General features: G+C 40.3%; 1 protein-coding gene across 1 annotated transcript in view; it reads left to right on the plus strand.

The window, feature by feature from the left end:
• ABCB5 (ATP binding cassette subfamily B member 5) overlaps positions 1-16,560 on the plus strand; it is a 72,396-nt gene extending 55,836 nt beyond the window's left edge. Inside the window, exons 23-27 of the mRNA XM_066238937.1 lie at positions 6,333-6,489; positions 6,842-7,039; positions 8,852-9,058; positions 14,608-14,754; positions 16,363-16,560. Coding sequence (XP_066095034.1) covers positions 6,333-6,489; positions 6,842-7,039; positions 8,852-9,058; positions 14,608-14,754; positions 16,363-16,560 — 907 coding nt within the window. The remainder of the gene's footprint in view (positions 1-6,332; positions 6,490-6,841; positions 7,040-8,851; positions 9,059-14,607; positions 14,755-16,362) is intronic.
• The last annotated feature ends 5,573 nt before the right edge of the window (positions 16,561-22,133 follow it).

The following is a 22,133-nucleotide window of genomic DNA, read 5'->3' on the forward strand; positions in this document are numbered from 1 at the left end:
ACTGCCAACCATTCTGTTCATCTGATAATCACTATTAACAACAAACCTTGACTAAGTGCTTACCCAGGTTTTAAGGATTTGTTATGCATTCTGTGATTAATCCTCTCAACTACACTGTGAAATGTTATGATTCCCATTTTACAGATGGGAAAAATTAAGACTCGGGGAGTTTACCTAACTTGCAAGTCACTTAATGAGCAAGTGTCAGAGCACAGATTCAAGTTCATGATTTTGCTTGGTAGACATTTTTTATCATCATCATTATGATTACTATTGTTACTCATTCTGTAAACAAACTTTCATACAATCTTTCTGTAAAATTTTTTTTAAACTTCTTGCTTAGTTTTCTGAACATTTAAATATCCAGAGCAGAGCTGATCCTTAACATAAATGGAACAAGTAACTCATTTAATGTTATTTTATGACCCTAAAATTTAAGAGAATCAAAAGGCCCCAATACAAAAATTCCTTCTCCTACTGGCATATCATACTTCTTAAATTACTTTTCACTGAATTCATTAAAAAGGGTCATTTCTGGAAACAAATATTTTAGCTGTCAGAGCATATGTAGAATACTTACATAAGAGAAATGACTAATAAACAATATCACATTGGTATTTCCCAGTGCCTGAGGAAAGGAAGAAGCAAGGAGCTATCTGAGCTAGGGTGACTAATAACACTTTTTGAGTTTCATTCAACCAGTCTACATAAAATAAGAATACTCATACTTCTATAATATGGGCAAAGGAGAGTGTCTGTGGGAAGTGTGAATACACAGCTCTGCACAAATGGGAACAGGTGAGATCTTACTTCAACACCAAAGTCTCCAGCCTTCTTGGAAACCCAGTGTAGCCCCTGCCTACCATGACTATCTAACAAGTGTCCCCTTAGAAACAGTAATTTACATCTGGCTTAGAAGACTCAGTGCCTTCCAGAATCTAGGGTGATAGACAGCTTACTATGGAATCAACTAATCGAATGGAAGACGTTTACAAAGATATTCCTGCCTACTAGAACTCCCCTTAGGTAAAAATAATTTTGTGTCAATGATTTAAATCAATAATTTCCTAGCTTGTCCATCAAAGAGCTGGTTCAAAATGCTGATATACAAAACTCACCCCATAAACCTAATCCAGATATTTGTAGATCTAGTATAGGACCAGGAATCTACATTTTACCAAACACCCAAGATGATTCTGAGGCACAGAATCTGAGAGGATCCTACTTTCTTTAAGAAATCTGAGCATGGGGTCTGAACCCAGGCTGCTCACCGTTGTTACTGTAAACCTCAGAGTTTTCTTTCAGTCACTACCAGAAACTTCCTAGAATTAGGCAAAAATTGTGGAAGTCATAGTTTAGTTTGTTTTAGTCACCCTACAAAATGTGAATGTATTTCTATGACTTACAGCTACAGGGGAATGAACAAAGGAAGTTTTAAGGGCAGAATCCCTTGATGTGCTCATAATACTAGTTGATCAGCATGGCTACTATGAGCCATAATGTTTTTTTCTAAAAAAAGAAAAAAGAGCAACATACATTTCTTATGGTAGCAGCTGTCTCCATCCATCTCTGTTATTACAAAAGTTTCTGTGAAATGAGCATCTTTTAAAAGGCATAACATTATTTACCAATGCCCAGGCATTTAGAAAACCTCTTGTTCGGTTCCCGTGCACATTGCTCAGTAAGACTCTCCCCCTCTGCGTCTGCTGACCCTGGCGACATTTTCAATTCACTTCACTATAAACCTGCAGACTCTGAGAAATACAAAGGAATGTTCTCCTGTCTGATTTTCAGCGCCTTTGGGTTGGCTTCTAGCTGACTTGTCCTTCGCGATATAGTGCAGAAACGATTATCACCCCACAGAGGTTTCTGTGACTCGTCCCGCCCCACATCAGAGCTTTCCTGTCTGTGTCTTCCTTCTTTGCTCTGTGTATTAGGCCACTAAGCAGAGCTCATGGCTAGGAAAGAATCAAGGCATGACAGCCTTCAGTACAGTAACAGTAAAAGCCACAGCTCTGAAAACTGCCTGAGAAGCAGAGCCAGGCTGTTTCTGTGTTGTGGCCTAGTCCTCCTAAAAACCCAAGTGCAGTTCTTGACAGGAAATCATCTAGGACTTTGCATATTCAATGTGATTACTGACCCAACGAGCAATATAGGCAGGTTTTCAATAAATATTGATAGTTGATTGATAGCTTGAAATAAAAAGGGATAGAAAGAAGCAAGCTAGACCCCTACCACCATCTTTGCTCCATAGGCTAGAAAACCATTAAAGAACTGCGCACACGGTCATTGCAATTAGGAAGGCAGCCATAGTTAGCCAGAACAAGGAAACCGGGAAAGCCTCCTTCTGGTGCTCACTGCAACGGCAGCCACCCCACTTCTGCCCCTCCTCCCTTGAGATTAGCCAGAAGAGAGGAGGACAAGGGAAAGAGACTCAGCAGAGGGAGCAATGTCTGTAGGGATCTAAAGGAGACCAGTCAGGAAGGTTTGCTATTACAGGAAACAAATGGCAACAAGCTCCAACATGCAGAGCACAAGAGCTCAGCCTGGTTTCCACTGGAAAGAGCGCCGTGTAAGGGAAACACTGAACCAGGAGGTTCAAGTTCCAGTCCTGCAGACCCACAGTGAGGTGACCCAGGCAAACTGCTTGATGCCTCTGGGCGAGAGCCTCCTCATTCTTCAGAAGTGACATGAGCTCCTGCCCTCCTTATCTCTTAGGCCATCAAATAGTCTCATGTATATGAAAACATTCTATAAAAGCCAGGGTACCCAATAAACGTAAATTGTATAGATTCTCTTTCCCATTGTTGAGGAAGGAATTTAGGATGGTAAGAAAAGGATTTTTGGATTGTTACCTTCTGTTTTCCAACAAGGAAACAAACCCAAGAACACAGCTGGTAAATATATGGTGGAGTTTGAATGTGGTTCCAGTGGTACCAGCCCCCAACCCCATACTCTTAGAGTCAGACACCAAAGGGGGGCAAAATGGATATGGGAGCTGGGCGAAGGGGGGACAGCTAGATCCGAACCAGTAACTGTTAGGATAGTCCTGTCTGGCAATTGTGATACAAATAAGCATTGTTCATTTAAATGCGTTTCTGTGTTGTTCCTAAACAAAAGATCTTTTTTTTAAAAAATTTTTTAATTTATTTTATTTATTTATTCATTTTTAGAGAGGAGAGGGAGAGACAGAGAGAGAGAGAGAGAGAGAGAGAGAGAGAGAGAAGGGAGGGAGGAGCTGGAAGCATCAACTCCCATATGTGCCTTGACCAGGCAAGCCCAGGGTTTCGAACCGGCGACCTCAGCATTTCCAGGTCGACACTTTATCCACTGTGCCACCACAGGTCAGGCCTAAACAAAAGATCTTTAAAATTCCAACTTTACTTCAGCAGCAATGATGAGTAAGGAGATTTCTCCATTGCTTGGGCATGCTTGAAAGACCCAGTGCAGTGAGGATGCAGTGACAATGGCCCTATGAATCCATGGAGAACCCATAAAAGTAGGGAAGAGGCTCAGCAGGTGAAAGTCCTTCCTAGATCTCTTCCTGCTCAACATTCTCCTCCCTCAACTCCCGCAACCCAAAGATTTTTGCTATGCATTCAGTATAGCAGTATAAATTCAGTATAAGTCTATATAAGGATAAACTGTAGATAAGATTTCTTCTTCTGTGCATACTTTAAGCTTAAGAAAGTACAAGTTAGACCTGTGGTGGCGCAGTGGATAAAGCGTCGACCTGGAAATGCTGAGGTTGCCGGTTCGAAACCCTGGGCTTGCCTGGTCAAGGTACATATGGGAGTTGATGCTTCCAGCTCCTCCCCCCCTTCTCTCTCTCTGTCTCTCCCCTTCCTCTCTAAAATGAATAAAAAAAACCCAGAAAGAAAGTACAAGTTAAATTTTAGGTTTTTTAATCCCTATTTTACACTCCTATGAGTCAAGAGTTAGTTCAACATGAGTCATTTCTGAACTATATGATATTTCTTATAATCTTACTTATTGGCATGAGGAAATATATAAGCAGTTATTATAGATTAATACTTTATGGCCTTACCGATGGTGGCGCAGTGGATAAAGCGTCGACCTGGAAATGCTGAGGTCGCCGGTTCGAAACCCTGGGCTTGCCTGGTCAAGGCACATATGGGAGTTGATGCTTCCAGCTCCTCCCCCCGTCTCTCTCTCCTCTCTCTCTCTCTCTCTCTCTCTCTCTCTCTCTCTCTCCCTCTCTCTCCTCTCTAAAATGAATAAATAAATAAAAATACTTTAACAAATGTGTTATTAGGTGACTTTAAAATATTTGTCATTATAGCAAATTATTCCTTTTTATATATTCCCAAAGAGGGGAAATTCCACAGACAAACGAGGCATGGAAGTTGGCCTGAATATTTCTCTGGATTAGGCTCTTGGTTTAAATGCCTCCAGGAGTTTGGACCAGATTTGAAGGATGTGATTCAGTTCTGGCATGGAGTTACAGCACCGGTTGTTGTGCATGAAATACTTTTTGAGTAGAAGTGAACTGCAGTTTAGTTCACTCTAGCTAATTGGGCCAGACTAGGGTAGGACAGATTCTGCAGCAGACTAGTCTTGACCTTGGGGAAAAATACAAAGGAGATGAATGTCCCTGACTCGACCCTCAATCACTCAATCACCACAATGTTAGGTTCTTCAGTGTAATCCTCATCAGCATCAGCCCCCAGCCCACTCTCCCTCCCCTCATACACACACAATAAAGGCAGCTTCGGGCTCCGTATTTGCCCTCCTCCACTGCAGCTTTCTTCATGCTTGTTGTACATCTAGTTATTTACCTTGCCCGGACACAAGTTTTAAATAGAAGGCCCCTCCCCCCCTTTTTGGTAAATTTCCATTTACAAGGGTCCTAACAAAGACATTAGCCTCTGTAGTCTGAGCCTAATGCTTTAACTGACTTCTAATGGTGGAAATTTTAGGACAGGTAGGTATTTGGAGACATCTCAAATCAGAAGAGGAAGGTGTTTTCTCAACTGTCTGAGAAGCCTCTACCCCTGGCCAGGTCTGCTGACTCATAATCCTATTATCTTCCCATCTCACCTGCTGACTCATGAGGGATGAGACTGAGGCTTAAGTCTGATTCAGTGGGATTATTTCCTTGCATTAAAAAAAAAAAAGAAAAACCTCTGATGTGTCAACTAAACTCATTAACCACTTCTGATATTTATAGTTGGGTATTAAGTATTTTGAATGGCATGTTGAACTTTAAACAATTTCTCTAAAAACACCTTGACATTACAGAGCTAGTAGCTGCAATAATTTTAGCATCCAACATCTTAGTAAACTGGCTGCTTTCATATTTTATACTGTGCTTGACCTTTGTAAAGACAAGATTCAGGACCTGAGGTGGGAGTCACTGAAGAGATTGCATCAACATCCACCCCTTGGTAGGTATCATCCCCGGAGAAATTCATAAGGAGCCCATGGTGGTTTACCTTGCTATGATCCATCATGGCAGACAAGCACTGGGTTCTGTCCTGTTCCTTACTGACTCATGTTTAAATACTGCCAGTGAAATTATCCAGTTGCAGCTGAATTATACCTTTAGCTCTGCTACTGAAATACATTACTTTTCATCCCAGTAAAATGTTTTCATGTCTAAAATGAAAAAGAAAGTGAGAATAATATTTAACCATGATCATTGGTATGCCACATTTCTGTGAATATTCTGAATGCTTCTAAATATCATTTGCATACTTACCATTTTATAATTAACCTGTTCTGAAACTGGGATCATAATCTGTAGCAAACCTAAAAGAATAAAGCTCTTTTTTCCAGTCTTGCTAAGGTGTATTTAAGTCAGATTTTGTTTTGAGAAACTTAACAAAGTCTACATGCTTTGCTCTTTTTGAATCATGTAGCATCAATGATCTGTTCTAACTACATGACATTGTATGCAGAAAAGGAAAAAAGATATTCATATCTAGTCTGTGAATTCAGGTCTCTCCACTGGAGACTCATTCTTTCTGTTGTAAGCTGAACTCTCTCTCATATCTCCAAGTTAGCAAGCCTTATATCAAGGTGGCTAAGAACTTTTGTATTCACTAGTTAGGGCCTTTGATCTGTGTCTCTGATTGGATGAGAAGTTTTTAAGATGACCTGAGCTTCAAAGGTCACTGTGGTGTACAAGCAAGGGATGGTCAGTGTGTGGTAGAAAATCACTAAGGAGATATCATTGTTGGGCCTTCAGCATTAGTGTTGGTGTCTAGATCAAAAGATTATATTCCTGTGCCTGCTTTTTCCTTTACTTTTAGAGCACCATTGTTTTGAAATGGGCCTGACTAAGATTCAAATGTTTTATCTTTTGATAGAGTTTTTACTGCAATTGCATACGGAGCTATGGCCATTGGAGAAACACTCGCTTTGGCCCCTGAATATTCGAGAGCCAAAGCTGGGGCTGCACATCTGTTTGCTTTGTTGGAAAAGAAACCAACGATAGACAGCTATAGTCAAGAAGGGAAAAAACCAGTAAGCACAACTGATTTTAAATGTCAACTTATTGTTAATTGTCCGTTTTAAAAGCTAATCTTCAGTTTGGACGATGTCTAGATAGTGAAGCTGATGGAAATCGGGGTTGTTTTTTTTTAGCAGCTTTGTGGAGTCCAGTAGTGAAGACAACAAGAAGTACAGATATAAAAGTCTAGACAAAAGTAACAGAAACCAATGTGCAGTCAGCAGCTCTACCGAGAGGAATGTGATGTTTAAAATTAAAATAGTGTGGAAGCATGCACAATTTTCAGAAAGTGCTCAGCCAGTGTGCTATAATGTGTTACAACCTTTCAAAGTCATCCTTCTGAACACTGCCAACTTTCTTTCACAGGACACATGTGAAGGGAATATAGAGTTTCGAGAAGTCTCTTTCTTCTATCCATGTCGCCCAGATGTTCTCATCCTTCGTGACTTATCCCTCAGTATTGAGAAAGGGAAGACAGTAGCATTTGTTGGAAGCAATGGCTGCGGGAAAAGCACTTCTGTACAACTTCTACAGAGATTTTATGACCCCGTGGAAGGACAAGTAGTGAGACTTAACTTAAATACAACTTATCTGGGGATTAGTGGTGCTATTCTTAAACATTCTCTTGGGCTTAAGCATTCTCACTGGTTTGCATAGGACAAACAATAAAGTAGTTAAAAGAAAGAAAAAAAACAAACAAAACTATCTCAACTAAAAAGACAAGCAAACCAATATCAGAAATGACTGGTAGGACCTTGAGGCTCATTATAAAGACCCAAACATTCATCAACCATTATGGTGGTAGAAATTTTGATTTTATGAACCATGAAATTCTTTTTAAATACAGGTGTTTGGAGGATGGGTCTAATATCCATATCTGGGCTCTTTCTTTCTTCTGTTCTGGTTTAAGACAGAACTAGCCGTTTCCTCTGCCTCCCCGGTTCAGGCTTTCTTGCTGTTCCCACTGGCCATCTTCAATGCCTCCACCCCCCAACTCCCAAAGCTTTATGCATGGTTAGGGCTTATGTGAATCAGCTCTGTTAAGTCCTGTATCCTGATCTCCAAGAAAATGCAACGCCTCCCTCCTCTGAACTCCAAAGGCTGTTTTTCTCCCCCGGTAATTTTTTTACACTACATTATATTCAGATTGTCTTTTATCCTCCCCTCAACCACCACCACATTACACATGTACACAGACACAGCTCCTGTTCTGCCTCTTCGTCCTCACAAAAAGTCATTAAGCCGCTAAAAGTCAAACACTTCTATTAGTCCTTGTATTCCTGCCATTCACAGTCCTTTCCCCATCATAGAGTCTCAGTGACTATTTGCAAAATGGAATGGTCCCAAATGCCTCCGTTTCCCAATATTAAGTCAAGAATGAGTACCAAAATTAGGTACCACCCATCTGTTTGCACATAAAAACCTGATGGTTTCCCAGCACTGATAGAATAACCTGTAGTCCCTACCTCATCCAAGGTCCTTCATGATCTGGCATGAAGAACCTCCCTCTTCAGACTCTTTTCCCGTCTCTGCCTCCCCCCACCCAGCTCATTGTGCAGTGTGCGTCAGTCAAACTGGCTTCTTTATGTTCTTTAAACTCACAAGCCTTTGATCTTGCTATTACCCTGGTTAGAATGTTTTTACTCTTCGCTGGCTCCTGGTCGCCATTCATATCTCAGTCTAAAAGCTACTTCCTTAGGTAGGACTCCTTACATAACTCTATAGAAAAGAATACATCCACCCACCCCCTTCCTATATTCCCACATCCTCAAATCACTCTCTTTCCCATTATCCTGTCTTCGTGACACTTTCTTTTGCTGAGTTTAAGTTCTTTGTTATTGTGCTCATTGCCAGCCTCTCCCCACTAGAATATAAGCTGCCGGAGGGCAAGAGCTTTGTTTTGTTTACCACCCTTTCCCTCATGCCTGAAGAGCCTTGGGTTGAATGTCGTTATACAGACATACAACTAAACATGGCTATGTGCAAAATGACATATCTCAATGTAGGGTCTACTATACCAGTCTATACCTACTCTTTCTGGGCTTTAATAAAGGGGGCTCCTATCACAGTGGGGGTTGGTCACTTTTCCTAGGACTTTACTATAGAGCATCAGGCTTTACTCTAGACTCTGGGCAGGTCTCTAGAATATGTTGCCATTCCTAGAAATGTCAAGTAATTTGAGGAATTGGAATTTTAGTCATTTACTCGCTGTCCCTTTCTATGAGACATATGATTTATGAGCCTTCCTTGGGTAACTACTAAATAGCTTGAATGCCTAACCTTCCTGTTATGATTTGTGTATGTGCGAATACAGTGAACTGTAACATGATACAGTGTTGGGTCTTCACATACCATGCTCCGTTCTGGTGTTGGCAGCTATTGGATGGTGTGGATGCGAAGGAACTGAACGTACAGTGGCTCCGTTCCCAAATCGCAATCGTTTCTCAAGAGCCTGTGCTCTTCAACTGTAGCATTGCTGAGAACATCGCCTATGGTGACAACAGCCGTGTTGTGCCACTAGATGAGATAAAAGAAGTGGCGAATGCAGCGAATATCCATTCTTTTGTTGAAGGTCTCCCTGAGGTAAGAGAGCATCTGAAATCTTGAACTACGAAGCTGCCAAGTTAGCTCAAGTAGTTTAGTGGCCTAAGTGGTTCTACATGCTCCTTGTATTGTGCAATTTATTTATATGTTTGTCACCAGCATCTAACGTGCTATTAGATGTAAAAAGCAAAGTTTGAGATTTTTATGTGACTATTTCTTCCAAGAAAAATTATACTAATATTTCCTGAATTAATTTTTATATTTTGATTCTTCACTTTGTGCCCATTTACACTTTATTTTTGTCTACACCACCATCATCCCCCTCTGGATGATTTCAGAAGCCCCTTAATCTGTCCCCCTGCTTTCAGTCTTGCTCCTTTATAATTCTTCTTCCTCACAACAGCTAGAGGGATCCTTTAAAACATAAATTAATTCCTATCCCTTACGGCATAAAACTCCCTAATGGCATCCCTTTGCACAAATCTCTCCTGTGGCTGGCAAGGCCTTCTGTGATGGGGCCCTGCATACCTCTCCAGCCCTTCTTCACCCTGTGCCCTCTGTGCCAGCCACACTGGCTTTTGTTCTGCTCATGAACACAACAAGTTGTTCCCTACCCCAGGACATTTGCTCTTGTTCTTTCTTCAGTTGGGACCTCCCTTCTTCTGGCTCTTTGCAGAACCAACTGCTTAACTTTCAAGATCTTTGCAACATCATCGTTGCAGGGGCCTTCCTGGACACCTTGTTTAAGGGTCCCCACCACTCCTGTCACCTGTCACATAGTCTTCAGGGTGCATATCACAGTGTAAAAGAACCCTGAGTGCTCACTGCCTTGTTTAGCGTCTCCTCTCCCCCCTAATTAGGTCTAGTACAGGGATGGTCAACCTTTTTATACCTACCGCCCACTTTTGTATCTCTGTTAGTAGTAACATTTTCTAACCGCCCACCAGTTCCACAGTAATGGTGATTTATAAAGTAGGGAAGTAACTTTACTTTATAAAATTTATAAAGCAGAGTTATAGCAAGTTAAAGCATATAATAATAATTACTTACCAAGTACTTTATGTTGGATTTTCGCTAAGTTTGGCAGAATAAATCTTTCTAAAACAACTTACTATAGTTAAATCTATCTTTTTATTTATACTTTGGTTGCTCTGCTACCACTCACCATGAAAGCTGGAACGCCCACTAGTGGGCAGTAGGGACCAGGTTGACCACCACTGGTCTAGTGCCTGCCATTCTGTCACCTCTCTGTATTGGCTGTGATCACTGACAAAGAACCTCAGAAAACTTAAAATTTTTTTTAACTAACAGTAGAGAAGATTGTTACAAATCCAGGAGTAGCACAGAGATAGGTAATTGTAATTTAAAGTGCTTGTAACATGAAGGTTTATACCGACATATACACTCACACAAATAAAATAAAAATATAGATACCAATTTTAAATTAGGAAGAAATTTTATGTTATTTTCTAACTCACTTTATTTATTTATTTATTTATTTATTTATTTATTTATTTTTACAGGGACAGAGAGAGAGTCAGAGAGAGGGATAGATAGGGACAGACAGACAGGAACGGAGAGAGATGAGAAGCATCAATCATCAGTTTCTCGTTGTGACACCTTAGTTGTTCATTGATTGCTTTCTCATATGTGCCTTGACCGGGGGCCTTCAGCAGACCGAGTGACCCTTGCTCAGCGAGCTTAGGTCCGAGCTGGTGAGCTTTTCTTTGCTCAACCAGGATGAGCTCGTGCTCAAGCTGGCGACCTCGGGATCTCGAACCTGGGTCTTCCGCATCCCAGTCTGACGCTCTATCCACTGAGCCACTGCCTGGTCAGGCTTCTAACTCACTTTAAAAAGAAATGCCAAAATTTTATAACTGTTATATCAAAGAACTAATCAAGTGCCCTATTCTTTGGGGGAAGAATAATGAGCACCATGTTGTATAAGTTTTATACTTCCTAGATCTATGCTTACCATCTCCTGTCCACACCAAATGGTGCCTGTAGCTAGACACAGGCCATTCATACCATTTCCCTCACTCCAGTAACCTTCTGTGCTACTAATCGTAAGAGGATTAACATATTCTTTAGAAATATTGTGACCCTGTGTCTTTGAATGGCAGTTCCCTTTTTTTATAAAATTTTATTTTTCATTTATTGTGTTGACATTATAAAACACTCAATATAACACCCCCTACACAGGTGTGTAAAAAAGGTAATTCCCTTTTTTAACCAAAGCATTCATTGCATTGTTGAGTCGTGGTCAGATGATGGTCCACACGACCCTGATAGTTTCTTTATGTATGGGAAAATGCTATCCATTTTATATTTTTCTTTTATTCTTAAATTGTTTGTCTTTTATTCTTTCCATAGTATTATTTCTCAGATTTACCCACACTACATACTACAGATACTTGGTGTGCTAACTTTTTACAATTAAACTGTGAGAATCAAGATGATGCTATTTCCTAAAAGAAAGACTAGCTTTTGACTTCAGATGACGATGTAAGAAGATCGTGAGGTCACCTTCTCCCCCGAATACACTGAGTCTACAGCTACATATGGAACAGTTTCCTCTTTAATAAAACTCAAGCCTGGCTGAGTGACAGCTCGTTGGGCAAATGAGAAAGAAACCACACTGAAGTGGGTAGGAAAGGTTGGGACATAATCATCATAAACCTCACCCCCACCTGCCCCAAACAGGGACCCACAACTGGGAGAAAACTCAAAACCCTGAGCTTCTCTCCAAAGAGTAAAGGGTTCAAGCCCTACCCTAGATACCTCAACTTTTGGGACCTGCACCTGAGAGATGAATCCTGAAAACATCTAACTTTGAAAACCAACAGGGCTATGTCCTGAGACCCACAAGACTAGCAGTCTGTGAGACAGCTCTTAAAGGGCCCGCACACTCAGATTTACCACCCTCGGGCCAGCTCAGAGGCAGCCAATCCCCAGTGCCAATTTCCAAAAGCTTTTAAAACCCATGCCTTCCTCCCCCACCCGGCATGCACAAATTTTGTATGTTTGTGCAAATTTGTTTGGTGGACAAAATAACGCAAGGCTATGTGCAGTCTTTATTAATCTGACTTAGAATGAATAATCAATTATTTCTTTACAAATATTTATGTATTTGATTACCAGTTGCTTCCTCAGACCTTCTGGGTGGTATATGTGATGTATATTACATATATTTAATACATATATAGCATATACAACTTATAGTATACTTTCTTCTAATGAAGAAAATACATCATTCTTAAATAGATATAGCCCTCAGGGTTTCAGGAGGGTGAATAGCGGGGAGTCAATGTCAGGCGTGCTAAGGGGACTGCACGTGTGCTATATGCCGTGGAGATGACCAGCAGGTGTTTGGAAATCTCGGCCTGGGGCCTGGGAGATGAGTTGAAGCAACACCGCTTGTGTCTTGAGGCTCCTCTGAGAAGCAGACCAGGGGTAGACCTCCCCTAGTGCCCACGATATCCCACAGTGAGATCTCACCAATCACCAGCGTGGCCCCTTGAGTACGACTTTGAGCACTGGAGCCACCCTGCAGCTGCTCCCCAGGGCCCTGAAACAGCCTCCGGGATGCAGTAGGGTTAGGGTTAGACTTTTTCTGATACTCTCTCCAGGACCCAACTGGCTTTTAGCCCCAGGTTCATAGAAAGAAGCCATTGCCCCTGGAGCATCTCATAAAGCAGGTGATTTCAAGGCACTCACCATCCCAGTGTCTGCCAGAAAATTGATTTAGATTTTCAGTTTAAACAGGAAGAAAGAATGGAACTCTATGATTCTTCATTAAGAAATGAAGACTCTGAAATGTTTTTAAACTGCTATTGAGACAGTGTGTATAGCTACATGTGTAGTCTGTTCTGCTTAATGAAATCTGAATTTGATTTCATCCGATTCATTCTTGAGACTAACATTTTCCTACCCTTCAGAGAAGGCCAATAAATGCACGGTCATTTCTAAGCTAGTACGTATGGTACCTTCTTCAGCTACATGGGAAAATCTCTGCACAATGTGAGTGAGACTGGCTGAAAGAGCTGCATGGCCAGTATCATTCCCCAATCGTCTCTGCTTTGGGTTTAAGATTGGAGTCCCTAATTTAGGGACTAAATTAACTGTGCAGTGTGTGGAAATAGGTTTATCAGATCACCCTGCCCTCTGGTCCCAAAGTTCATCAAACGCATTTCAGGAGGAAGGAGCCCCGCCCTGCTGGCAGTCCCGGGTAAAACCCCCGAGGAGAGAGTGGAAGTCTCTGTGGAGCATTCCACTTCAGGAGAGACACTTTTACTGAGCTTTAGTAATTCAGACATCCCTTGTTTTATTCAAAGTGAGCAACTGTGCGATTTAAAATTGAAAAATGAGCTGGATGGCCAGGGGCCGCCAGCGTGGCCATTCACATGCCGGCGATTCTGCTGCGGGGTCCGCCTTTAGAAGGTTGTACACTTGGACTCGCTCTCCAGTGGAACCGATCCATTCCCCAATTCTTGTCTGGGTGCCATCTGGCAACCACTGCTAGAAAGACATGTGAAACCCTGGAGGGAAGCAGAGTCAATGGGACAATCTAGAAAGCAATCAGGAGACTGCTCCCACCAACTGAACTGACCAAACATGATTTAGCAGACTGCAAAGGCTACAAAATATGAGAAATTTCCTTTACCTTTCGACAGAAGGAATCACTGGGGAAGGGGTCATTAGTAAATAGGAGAGCTGTGGAAACTTAAAGTGCTAAATGTCACTATTGAGATGCCAATCTTGCCTGACCAGGAAGTGGCACAGTGGATAGAGGGTCAGCCTGGGACACAGAGAACCCAGGTTCGAAACCCTGAGGTTCCCTGCTTCAGTACAGGCTCATCAGCTTGAGCGTGGGGTTGCTAGCTTGAGCGTGGCATCATAGACATGACCCTATGGTCACTGGCTTGAGCCCAAAGGCCACTGGCTTGAAGCCCAAGGTCACTGGCTCTGCTGGAGCCCCCCAATCAAGGTACATATGAGAAAGCAATCAATGAACAACTAAAGTGATGCAACTAAGAGTTGATGCTTCTCATCTCTCTCCCTTCCTGTCTGTCCGTCTCTCTCTCTCAAAAAAAAAAAAAAGAAAAATGTCAGGCAGATACCTGCACCCCGAGAACAGCATCCTGGCATCTTGAGAGATGTGCCTATAGAGATTTAGCAAGAGCCAAAATGAAGGAACCCTACCATTTCCTGTGTTTAGATACTTTCATTTTGACCTGAAAATAAAAGGTAATATTATTTAATGGAAAAAGAATTGTGTTTACTTGAAACTTTCTTATTTTTTGCCACTTTTTTTCTCTTATGCTTTAATTCTGACAGTTCCTTTGTAGGAGCATAATGGCAAAGGTCTGCTGACTGTGAGCAGACCAGATATGTAAATAAGATGGTAGTGTTTACTGCTGGTGCAGCATTGATTTGCAACAAAGCACAAGAATACATTTCAGTACTTGTTGGGACACAGATTTTCCAGAGTAGTGAAATATGAGATATTTAGATGGTTCTCAGCCACAGTTGCCATGCTAATTTAAATAACCAAGCATCTCTTTCTTAATTGTATGTTCCTATAATAGAAATACAACACACAAGTGGGACTGAAAGGAACACAGCTTTCTGGCGGCCAAAAGCAAAGACTAGCTATTGCAAGGGCTCTTCTCCGAAAACCGAAAATTTTACTGTTGGATGAGGCCACTTCAGCCCTTGACAATGAGAATGAAAAGGTGACATCCCCCACCCTTTTCTTTTTAATCTCAGAATATAATATCAGATATGAGATGGGGGGTCATGTTTAGAGAAAGAAAGGCCTGGAGAGAATTGTAGTCAGAGGGTCACCAGTTCTAAGTAAGGATTTGGTCTTTAAAAAAAGGTTACAGGCTGGTGGGGAGGCAGGGGGGAGGGACACAGGGCATCTCATGTTCTAGGAAGGTGTTCTCTCTGGAATTTGTCTCATTGTCAAGAAAGGGGTCTGGTACATGAAATGTTTCTCCACTCAAGGAAAGAAACACAAGAAAATTAACTTTTCCCTCTTGTTGTTAGTCCAGTGTAGCCAAACAAATGAATAAGGCGATCTACCTGTGCGACAGTGATTACACTGCATGTCAGAGGCTGCTAGTCACTGCATCTTCTGAGACTGTTCGCTCCGTTTGAACGGAAACAAGGAAGCAGACAGCCGTGTGACAGTAGACCCACCCGGCGGAGTCCTTCAGATGTTTCATTTTGTGATGTCCCTGTCCCCTCGTAGTTTCTTACACCAAGTAGGCCCTTCTTTGTTAAATGAACGTTGGTTAAATAAGTGATAATCATTAATACAGGGTGGGACAAAAGTAGGTTTACAGTTGTTTGTATGGAAAATAATACAATAATAAGTAATAATGTAAGAATAAACTTTTGTATACTTACAACTGCAAACCCACATTTGCCCCCACTCTGTATTTATTGACTGTTTATTATGTGCTTTTATTTCAGTCCTCACAACAATTCAATGAATTAGGTTATTTTATTATCATGCTCATTTTATAGATTAGAACAGTAAAGTTTAGAAAAGTTTAAGTAACTTCCCTAAATTCTAATACAGGGCGTCTGACCTTAGAGCTCATATGGTTAAACTCCCCAGTCAGATGCTGTTTGTAGATGATTATCAATCTTGATTTCCAAGGAGACAGTGTGTTATGAAAGAAAAAACTTTTCTTTTTTTTTGAAATCAGACATCTGCGCTGTAATCCTGGATTCATCAGTTATTAGCAGTGTGAGCTTGGTCAAATGACCAGGGCTTTTCAAATCTCAGTTTACTCATCAGAAAAGTGAAAATACCCCCACCTTACAGGTTTGCTGCAAAGATTTAAATGAGATATCTACCATTGGGACATTTTACATATTCATCAAATACTGATTTTCCAGTCTTATTTTCTTTATACACCCTTATCATCTCATTATAGCTGAGATGCTATTTTAGTCAGGAAAGTTTTACAGATAAATTTTCCAAAAAAAGAGAATACTGTGAGAAGAAATGCAGAAAGTAAATTAGATGATTCTACTTATGTGTGGAAATACTACTCTCTAGCTTTGAGTTTGGAATCATAATGAAATAACCATTTCAGTTTTATTCATTGTCACTAAAGCTCATCCAATTAAAAGTTTTACTTGAAGTGTCCATAACTATTTTTTCTAGGTTTCTACTGAGTAGGGCGAATGTTTTTCAAAGTAGGGCTACTTCCATGAGAATAAGAAAATGAACAAAGAATTTATTCGATTACCTTAGTTGATCTGATTTAGGCAAGTTTGTTAGCATCTAACGGGAGCTAGTGGTCACAAGTGCTCCTCTCTTCCAGGTGGTCCAGTGTGCCCTCGACAAGGCCAGCGAGGGCAGGACGTGCCTCGTGGTGGCTCACAGACTCTCCACAGTACAGAACGCGGATGTGATAGTGGTTCTGCACAATGGAAAGATACAGGAACGGGGAACTCACCAAGAGCTCCTGAGAAATCAAGACATGTATTTTAAATTAGTAAATGCACAGTCAGTGCAGTGATGCTACCGGAGTCGGCACACATTTTGATGTTTGTGTAATGCAAAAGAAAAGGACTGCGTAATCATTTGGCACGCTCCGATCTGGACTGCTCGTATCAGTGTCTAGAATCACGCTCTTCAAGTACAGACATGCTCTGTTTACACACCATCTTCCCTTCAGATTTTTTTTTTTAAAGGAAACAAAAATTTGAGATAATGCCTGTATCTTTTATTTTATAAAAATGGGTTGCATACTTGCTTGGACAGTAGCTTTCTGCAAAGTGAGTCTAGTTTCCCATCAACTTCTGCTATAAAACTGGAAATGTGTTCTAAGAGGGAAAATATATATAAGGCGGTTAACCAAACTGAAAGATTTTAGCAAAGAGAGTGTAAGATGTAATTGGGCCCGTGGCATTACTGGAAGAAAGGTTTTAATTTGGGACTTCAAGCATTTTCTAACATATAGTATACTTTGAGTTAGTCCTTTTCTCAAGACCTTAGGAATTTCTCTCTTCTCTCTCTCTCAGTGTTTTTCTCTTAATGAATATCCACTGTTTCCAAAATTTCTTTCCCTTTGTTATGGGGATAGGGAGGGTTTCAATGTAGAGTTCGGACAAATGAAGTAGACACTTCCACCTCACCAGGAAGTGAAGTGTCTCTCGTGATCCATCCTGAAAATTCCTGTATTCTGAGCTGGGCTATGGCAGGATGAGTCACAGGCCTACCAGTGCCTGAACACTTATTTACTTAAAATAAGAGCCACCTTTCATCACGGGTGAAAATTTTTAAATCAAGCATTATTATTAAATCAAGTCATTTGTTTAAATTTTACATGTACCTCATTTTATAGATGTATGATTTAAAAGTTCTGTGCAAATAACGATATTGGTCATCTGAGTCATGTTTTCCATTCACCTAAGTGTGTCATTTCATCTAGTGATTTTATTTCTATTCTCAATAACATTTTCTTTCATTTACAGTGAAACAACCAGCCTCTCCAAAGTGCACTCTGCCAGTCATCTACAATTTTATGAAAAAAAATTAAAACCACTTGTGTTATTCTACTTTTATTTATTTATTTTTAGCGCAAAACAAAAATAGGCTTGGGAGTCTGAGAAGCAGAGGTAGTATTTGGAAGCACTGCACCGGAAGCCTGTGGCCACAGCCTTGTGAGGATACAGAACCTTAGGTGGTGCGAGGTTAGGGGTGGGGTGGGGAGAGGGGCCGTGTGGTGTGGCTAGGCAAAAGCCTCGGAGCATGAGGACCTTAGGCTCCAAGTCTGGAGTCCCTACACTCTCCTTTCTCATTTATAGGCCCTACCTAATTTTTATCAGCATTTTATTTGAAAAGATTTTAAAGGATGCTCTACAGGCAGCATTCTCTTAAATGAAGTCACTGCCTTCACTGGAATAAGCAACTATGCTGCGAGTTGAGATCCTAAACCAGGTAGTCAGCCTGGTCCCTACCGCCCACTAGTGGGCGCTCCAGCTTTCATGGTGGGCGGTAGCAGAGCAACCAAAGTATAAATAAAAAGATAGATTTAACTATAGTAAGTTGTTTTATAAAGATTTACTTTGCCAAACAGCGAAAATCCGACATAAAGTACTTGGTAAGTAATTATTATTATCTGTTTTAACTTGCTGTAAGTCTGCTTTATAAATTTTATAAAGTAAAGTTACTTCCCTACTTTATAAATCACCATTACTGTGGAATTGGTGGGCGGTTAGAAAATGTTACTACTAATGGAGATACAAAAGTGGGCGGTAGGTATAAAAAGGTTGACTACCCCTGTCCTAAACGGTGTTCAGGGATCTGTGGGGTCGTCAGCTGATGAAGGCAGAACGTAAGTGGAGACCGGCTGCTCTTTAGGAACTGCCATAATTTAAATGTTTAAACTGCTATACTGTCCTTAAAATGGTTTTAAAATATATTCTAACTGACACTGGTTTTAATGGGAGGAAAGCACCTTGAAATGGTTTTTAAATATATTCTAATACTGTCCTTATACCCAAAGTTATTCCAATCAGCTATAGAATTGCCTACTTTGATAAGCCCAAGGTTTAAAGAAAACTTGTAATAATATTTTGAAAATGAACATTTACATATACCTTATTGGTTTTATATATCTGATATTTTCTTTTAATTTTTTAAACTTTATTCATTTTAGAGAGAGAGAGAGAAGAGGGGAGGAGCAGGAAGCATCAACTCCCATACGTGCCTTGAGCAGGCAAACCTAGGGTTTCGAACCTGCAACCTTAGTGTTCCAAGTTGAGGCTTTATCCACTGGGCCACCACAGGTCAGGCCAGTCTGACTTGTAATCCCTATACATTTTACTAAAGCAAGGTATTCTATAACTGAAAAAGAATCTAAATTAAAAGTTGATATTTTTACTGGTAAAAAAGGTACCATAGAAAATTTAAATCTAGGTCTTAAATTTTAAACTACTCATTAAAGCTCATAGAAGTTAACTATTAAACAATAATACATTTAGCTTTTATAGCTCACAACTTGATATTTCCTTAAGGGAATTAAGCAATGAAGGCCAGATTATTCAGGGCACCAAATCAGTGAATTTAAGATATCTTGTCTTCTTAAAGTATCTGGGATATAGTAGATGTTCAATAAATATTATGAGACTCAGTTCAAAAAAGACAACTATCATAGCAGGTGAGCATTATTGATACTAAAATGAGGCACACACATTTACTGAAAAACTGACTTGGTGAGCTGCAAATTGTTTTTTCTTCAACAGTCACATGTAGGTTGCCCCCTCCCCCATCCTAGAAAGCTGAAGTGGTGTAAAGCAAAGAAGCAATTACCATTAACTTGCATGGAAAAATTTGTGAGCATTCCCAGACCCAAAAACAAAGTACCAAATCACATTGAATGCATTTAGTTTTACCCTAAGTATGAGATCCTTATGAGCTCTCTTCGGCTTTTCTATTACCTTCAGACACATCTTGTTAACAGATGTACAGAATAAATGGAAACAAAGTCCAGGTGCTCACAGACAGTTCAAAGGCTTGGCGACTCGATGCGGAGATAGATGCCGAGTGTGGTTCTGCAGCTTGGTGGGGCCGTTTTCGCTGCTCAGGGTGCACGCTAAAATAAACACTGAACACGACTTTCACTTTCAACCCTTTTACGTATAATCAAAAATCCTCTTGAAGTTTCTTTGGATGGAGAAAACAGGTACCAACATAAGTCCTTTCTAAAAGGAAAGTGGTTTAACATGAAATGTCGGAAAGCGGAGTTACTTGTATCACTATGTCCTTGTCACGTGTTGTGATCAGCCACTGTTGACACATTGGATAGTAGACTTCTATTCTTGGCTAGCTTAACTCTATAAATGCTTTTTCTTTCCATTCACATGGCAAATGTAATTTTAATTCATTTTCATTTAGCTTTTAGTCTTATCATAGTTCAAGTTGTTTTTATTTAATTTTGAAATAATTCAGTACTTGAGCAAACACTGCCAAATTTCATACACTGTCTAATTTCCCATAAGACGTTTATCTACATTATGACACATCCCCTAGTCTTGAGTACTCCCTGGTCTCAGGAAAACACTGATTTCTGCCAGTCAGGATTCACAGCCTAATATTTATCGAGATTGACCTCAATTCAAACTTGCCCCAGCGTTCGTGCCCTCTGCTCATCCTTCGCCTTTGGGTTTGGATATACAGTAAGTAGTAATAAGAGACAGTAATAAAGCGCCACTGGGGTCAGTGAGGGGACCTATAAATACCTGGCCTCGAAAGTCCTAAATACAACAAAAATAGCGCACCAGAGAAGTGAGGATCTATCAGAGAGTTATTCTCTAAATGTTAGCCTTCAGCTATCACCAAACATCTCTGAATAGTACCTCAAGTAACACAACATATCTCTTTCTAGAAAATCCACACTGATAAAGCATGTATTGCTTTTCTATGGTTGCTTAACAAATTACCACAGACTTAGTGGATTGAAACAACAGAAATTTATCTTACAATTCTGGAGGTCAAAAGTCTAAAATCAGTCTCTGTAGGCTCTGAAACAAATCTCTTCCTTGAATTTATTTTTTAATTTTATATTGATTTGAGGAGGAAGAGAGAGAGAGAGAGAGAAGCATCAACTCATTTCACTTAGTTGTGCCATTTAGTTGTGCACTGTTTGAGGGTCTCCTTAAAGAAGATATTATTGAAATTTTAGAAAAAAGTTAGACAATTAGGTGTGAAAAACTACAGATGCATAATCGCTGCTGTGTTACTAGACTGAGGAAAAGAATGGTCTGTCTAGTAGATAGATCTGTGTTTTTGTAGATGTTAATGATGAAAGGTAATCTTTATAAGTCAAGTAAAATTTGCTATTGAATGGAGGTATTTTGTTTGATCATCAACTTTATTACAACACAGAAATATGATAAATGGCTAAAATATTTTCTGTCCCAGTTGAAAGTCAAGAAGAGCCTGACCAGGCGGTGGCGCAGTGGATAGAGTGTCAGACTAGGATGCAGAGGACCCAGGTTCAAGACCCCGAGGTCGCCAACTTGAGCATGGGCTAATTTGGTTTGAGCAAAAGCTCACCAGCTTGGACCCAGGTTCGCTGGCTCGAGCAAGGGGTTACTCGGCCTGCTGAAGGCCCGCGGTCAAGGCACATATGAGAAAGCAATCAATGAACAACTAAGGTGTCGCAACAAAAAACTGATGATTGATGCTTCTCATCTCTCTCCGTTCCTGTCTGTCTGTCCCTGTCTATCATTCTCTCTCTGTCCCCCCCCCAAAAAAAAGAAAGTCAAGAAGAGATTCTATGAAAAATACTGAAGTTGTTTAATTACCAAGACATTCTGAACAATTGTAAAATGAGAGAGAGAGAGAGAGAGAGAGAGAGAACTACAGAAAGAAGAAAAACCTATTTGGAAACAAAAAGCAAAGAATGTAATACACTCCAGCACTCACCTTAGTAATGGAAGGAAAAAGTATTCTACAATCACATCCTCAGAACACGAAAAAAGGAGGTACAAATTTAAGTTTAAATTCCTAGTCCCATGGCCCCAATTCAAGTAAAATTACACCTTTGTCAACATTAATTTTTTTAATTTCTTTAATCCCCAATTTCCTAGAGCTGAGAAGAAAGGGGTTAACGAATGGCACATTAGCCAAAAAGGAATAAAAGGTCATCAAGAATTAGAGCAAGGTCAGCAGGGCTCCCAAAAATGGAGGAAAAAAAACCCCTTCAAAGTAATGAAGGTAAATGCCTTCCATTATAAAGTGGAATGTTCCTAGCATTAGTAGTAGCAATAATAAGATTAATAATATAAGCTAAAGCTACTAAAAAGAACTTCATATTCATTGAGCACTCATCTATCCGACATTAACTTAACAAGAATAGACTAGATTCTATTAGACATTAACTTAACAAAAATAGACTAGATCCTATTATTTTTCATATTTTACTAAATGGAGAAACTGAGACATAGAGTAATTAAGGAACTGTCCCAAGGTCAAACACCAAGGAAATGACAGAATGAGGCTAGAAAATCTGACTTCATAACCTACACTCGACACATTATCCCTCTAAGATGAGACTGGAAATGGTAAGATACCATATTTCTC

This window comes from Saccopteryx bilineata, chromosome 7 (genome assembly GCF_036850765.1).
Source record: "Saccopteryx bilineata isolate mSacBil1 chromosome 7, mSacBil1_pri_phased_curated, whole genome shotgun sequence".
NCBI classification, from domain to species: domain Eukaryota; kingdom Metazoa; phylum Chordata; class Mammalia; order Chiroptera; family Emballonuridae; genus Saccopteryx; species Saccopteryx bilineata.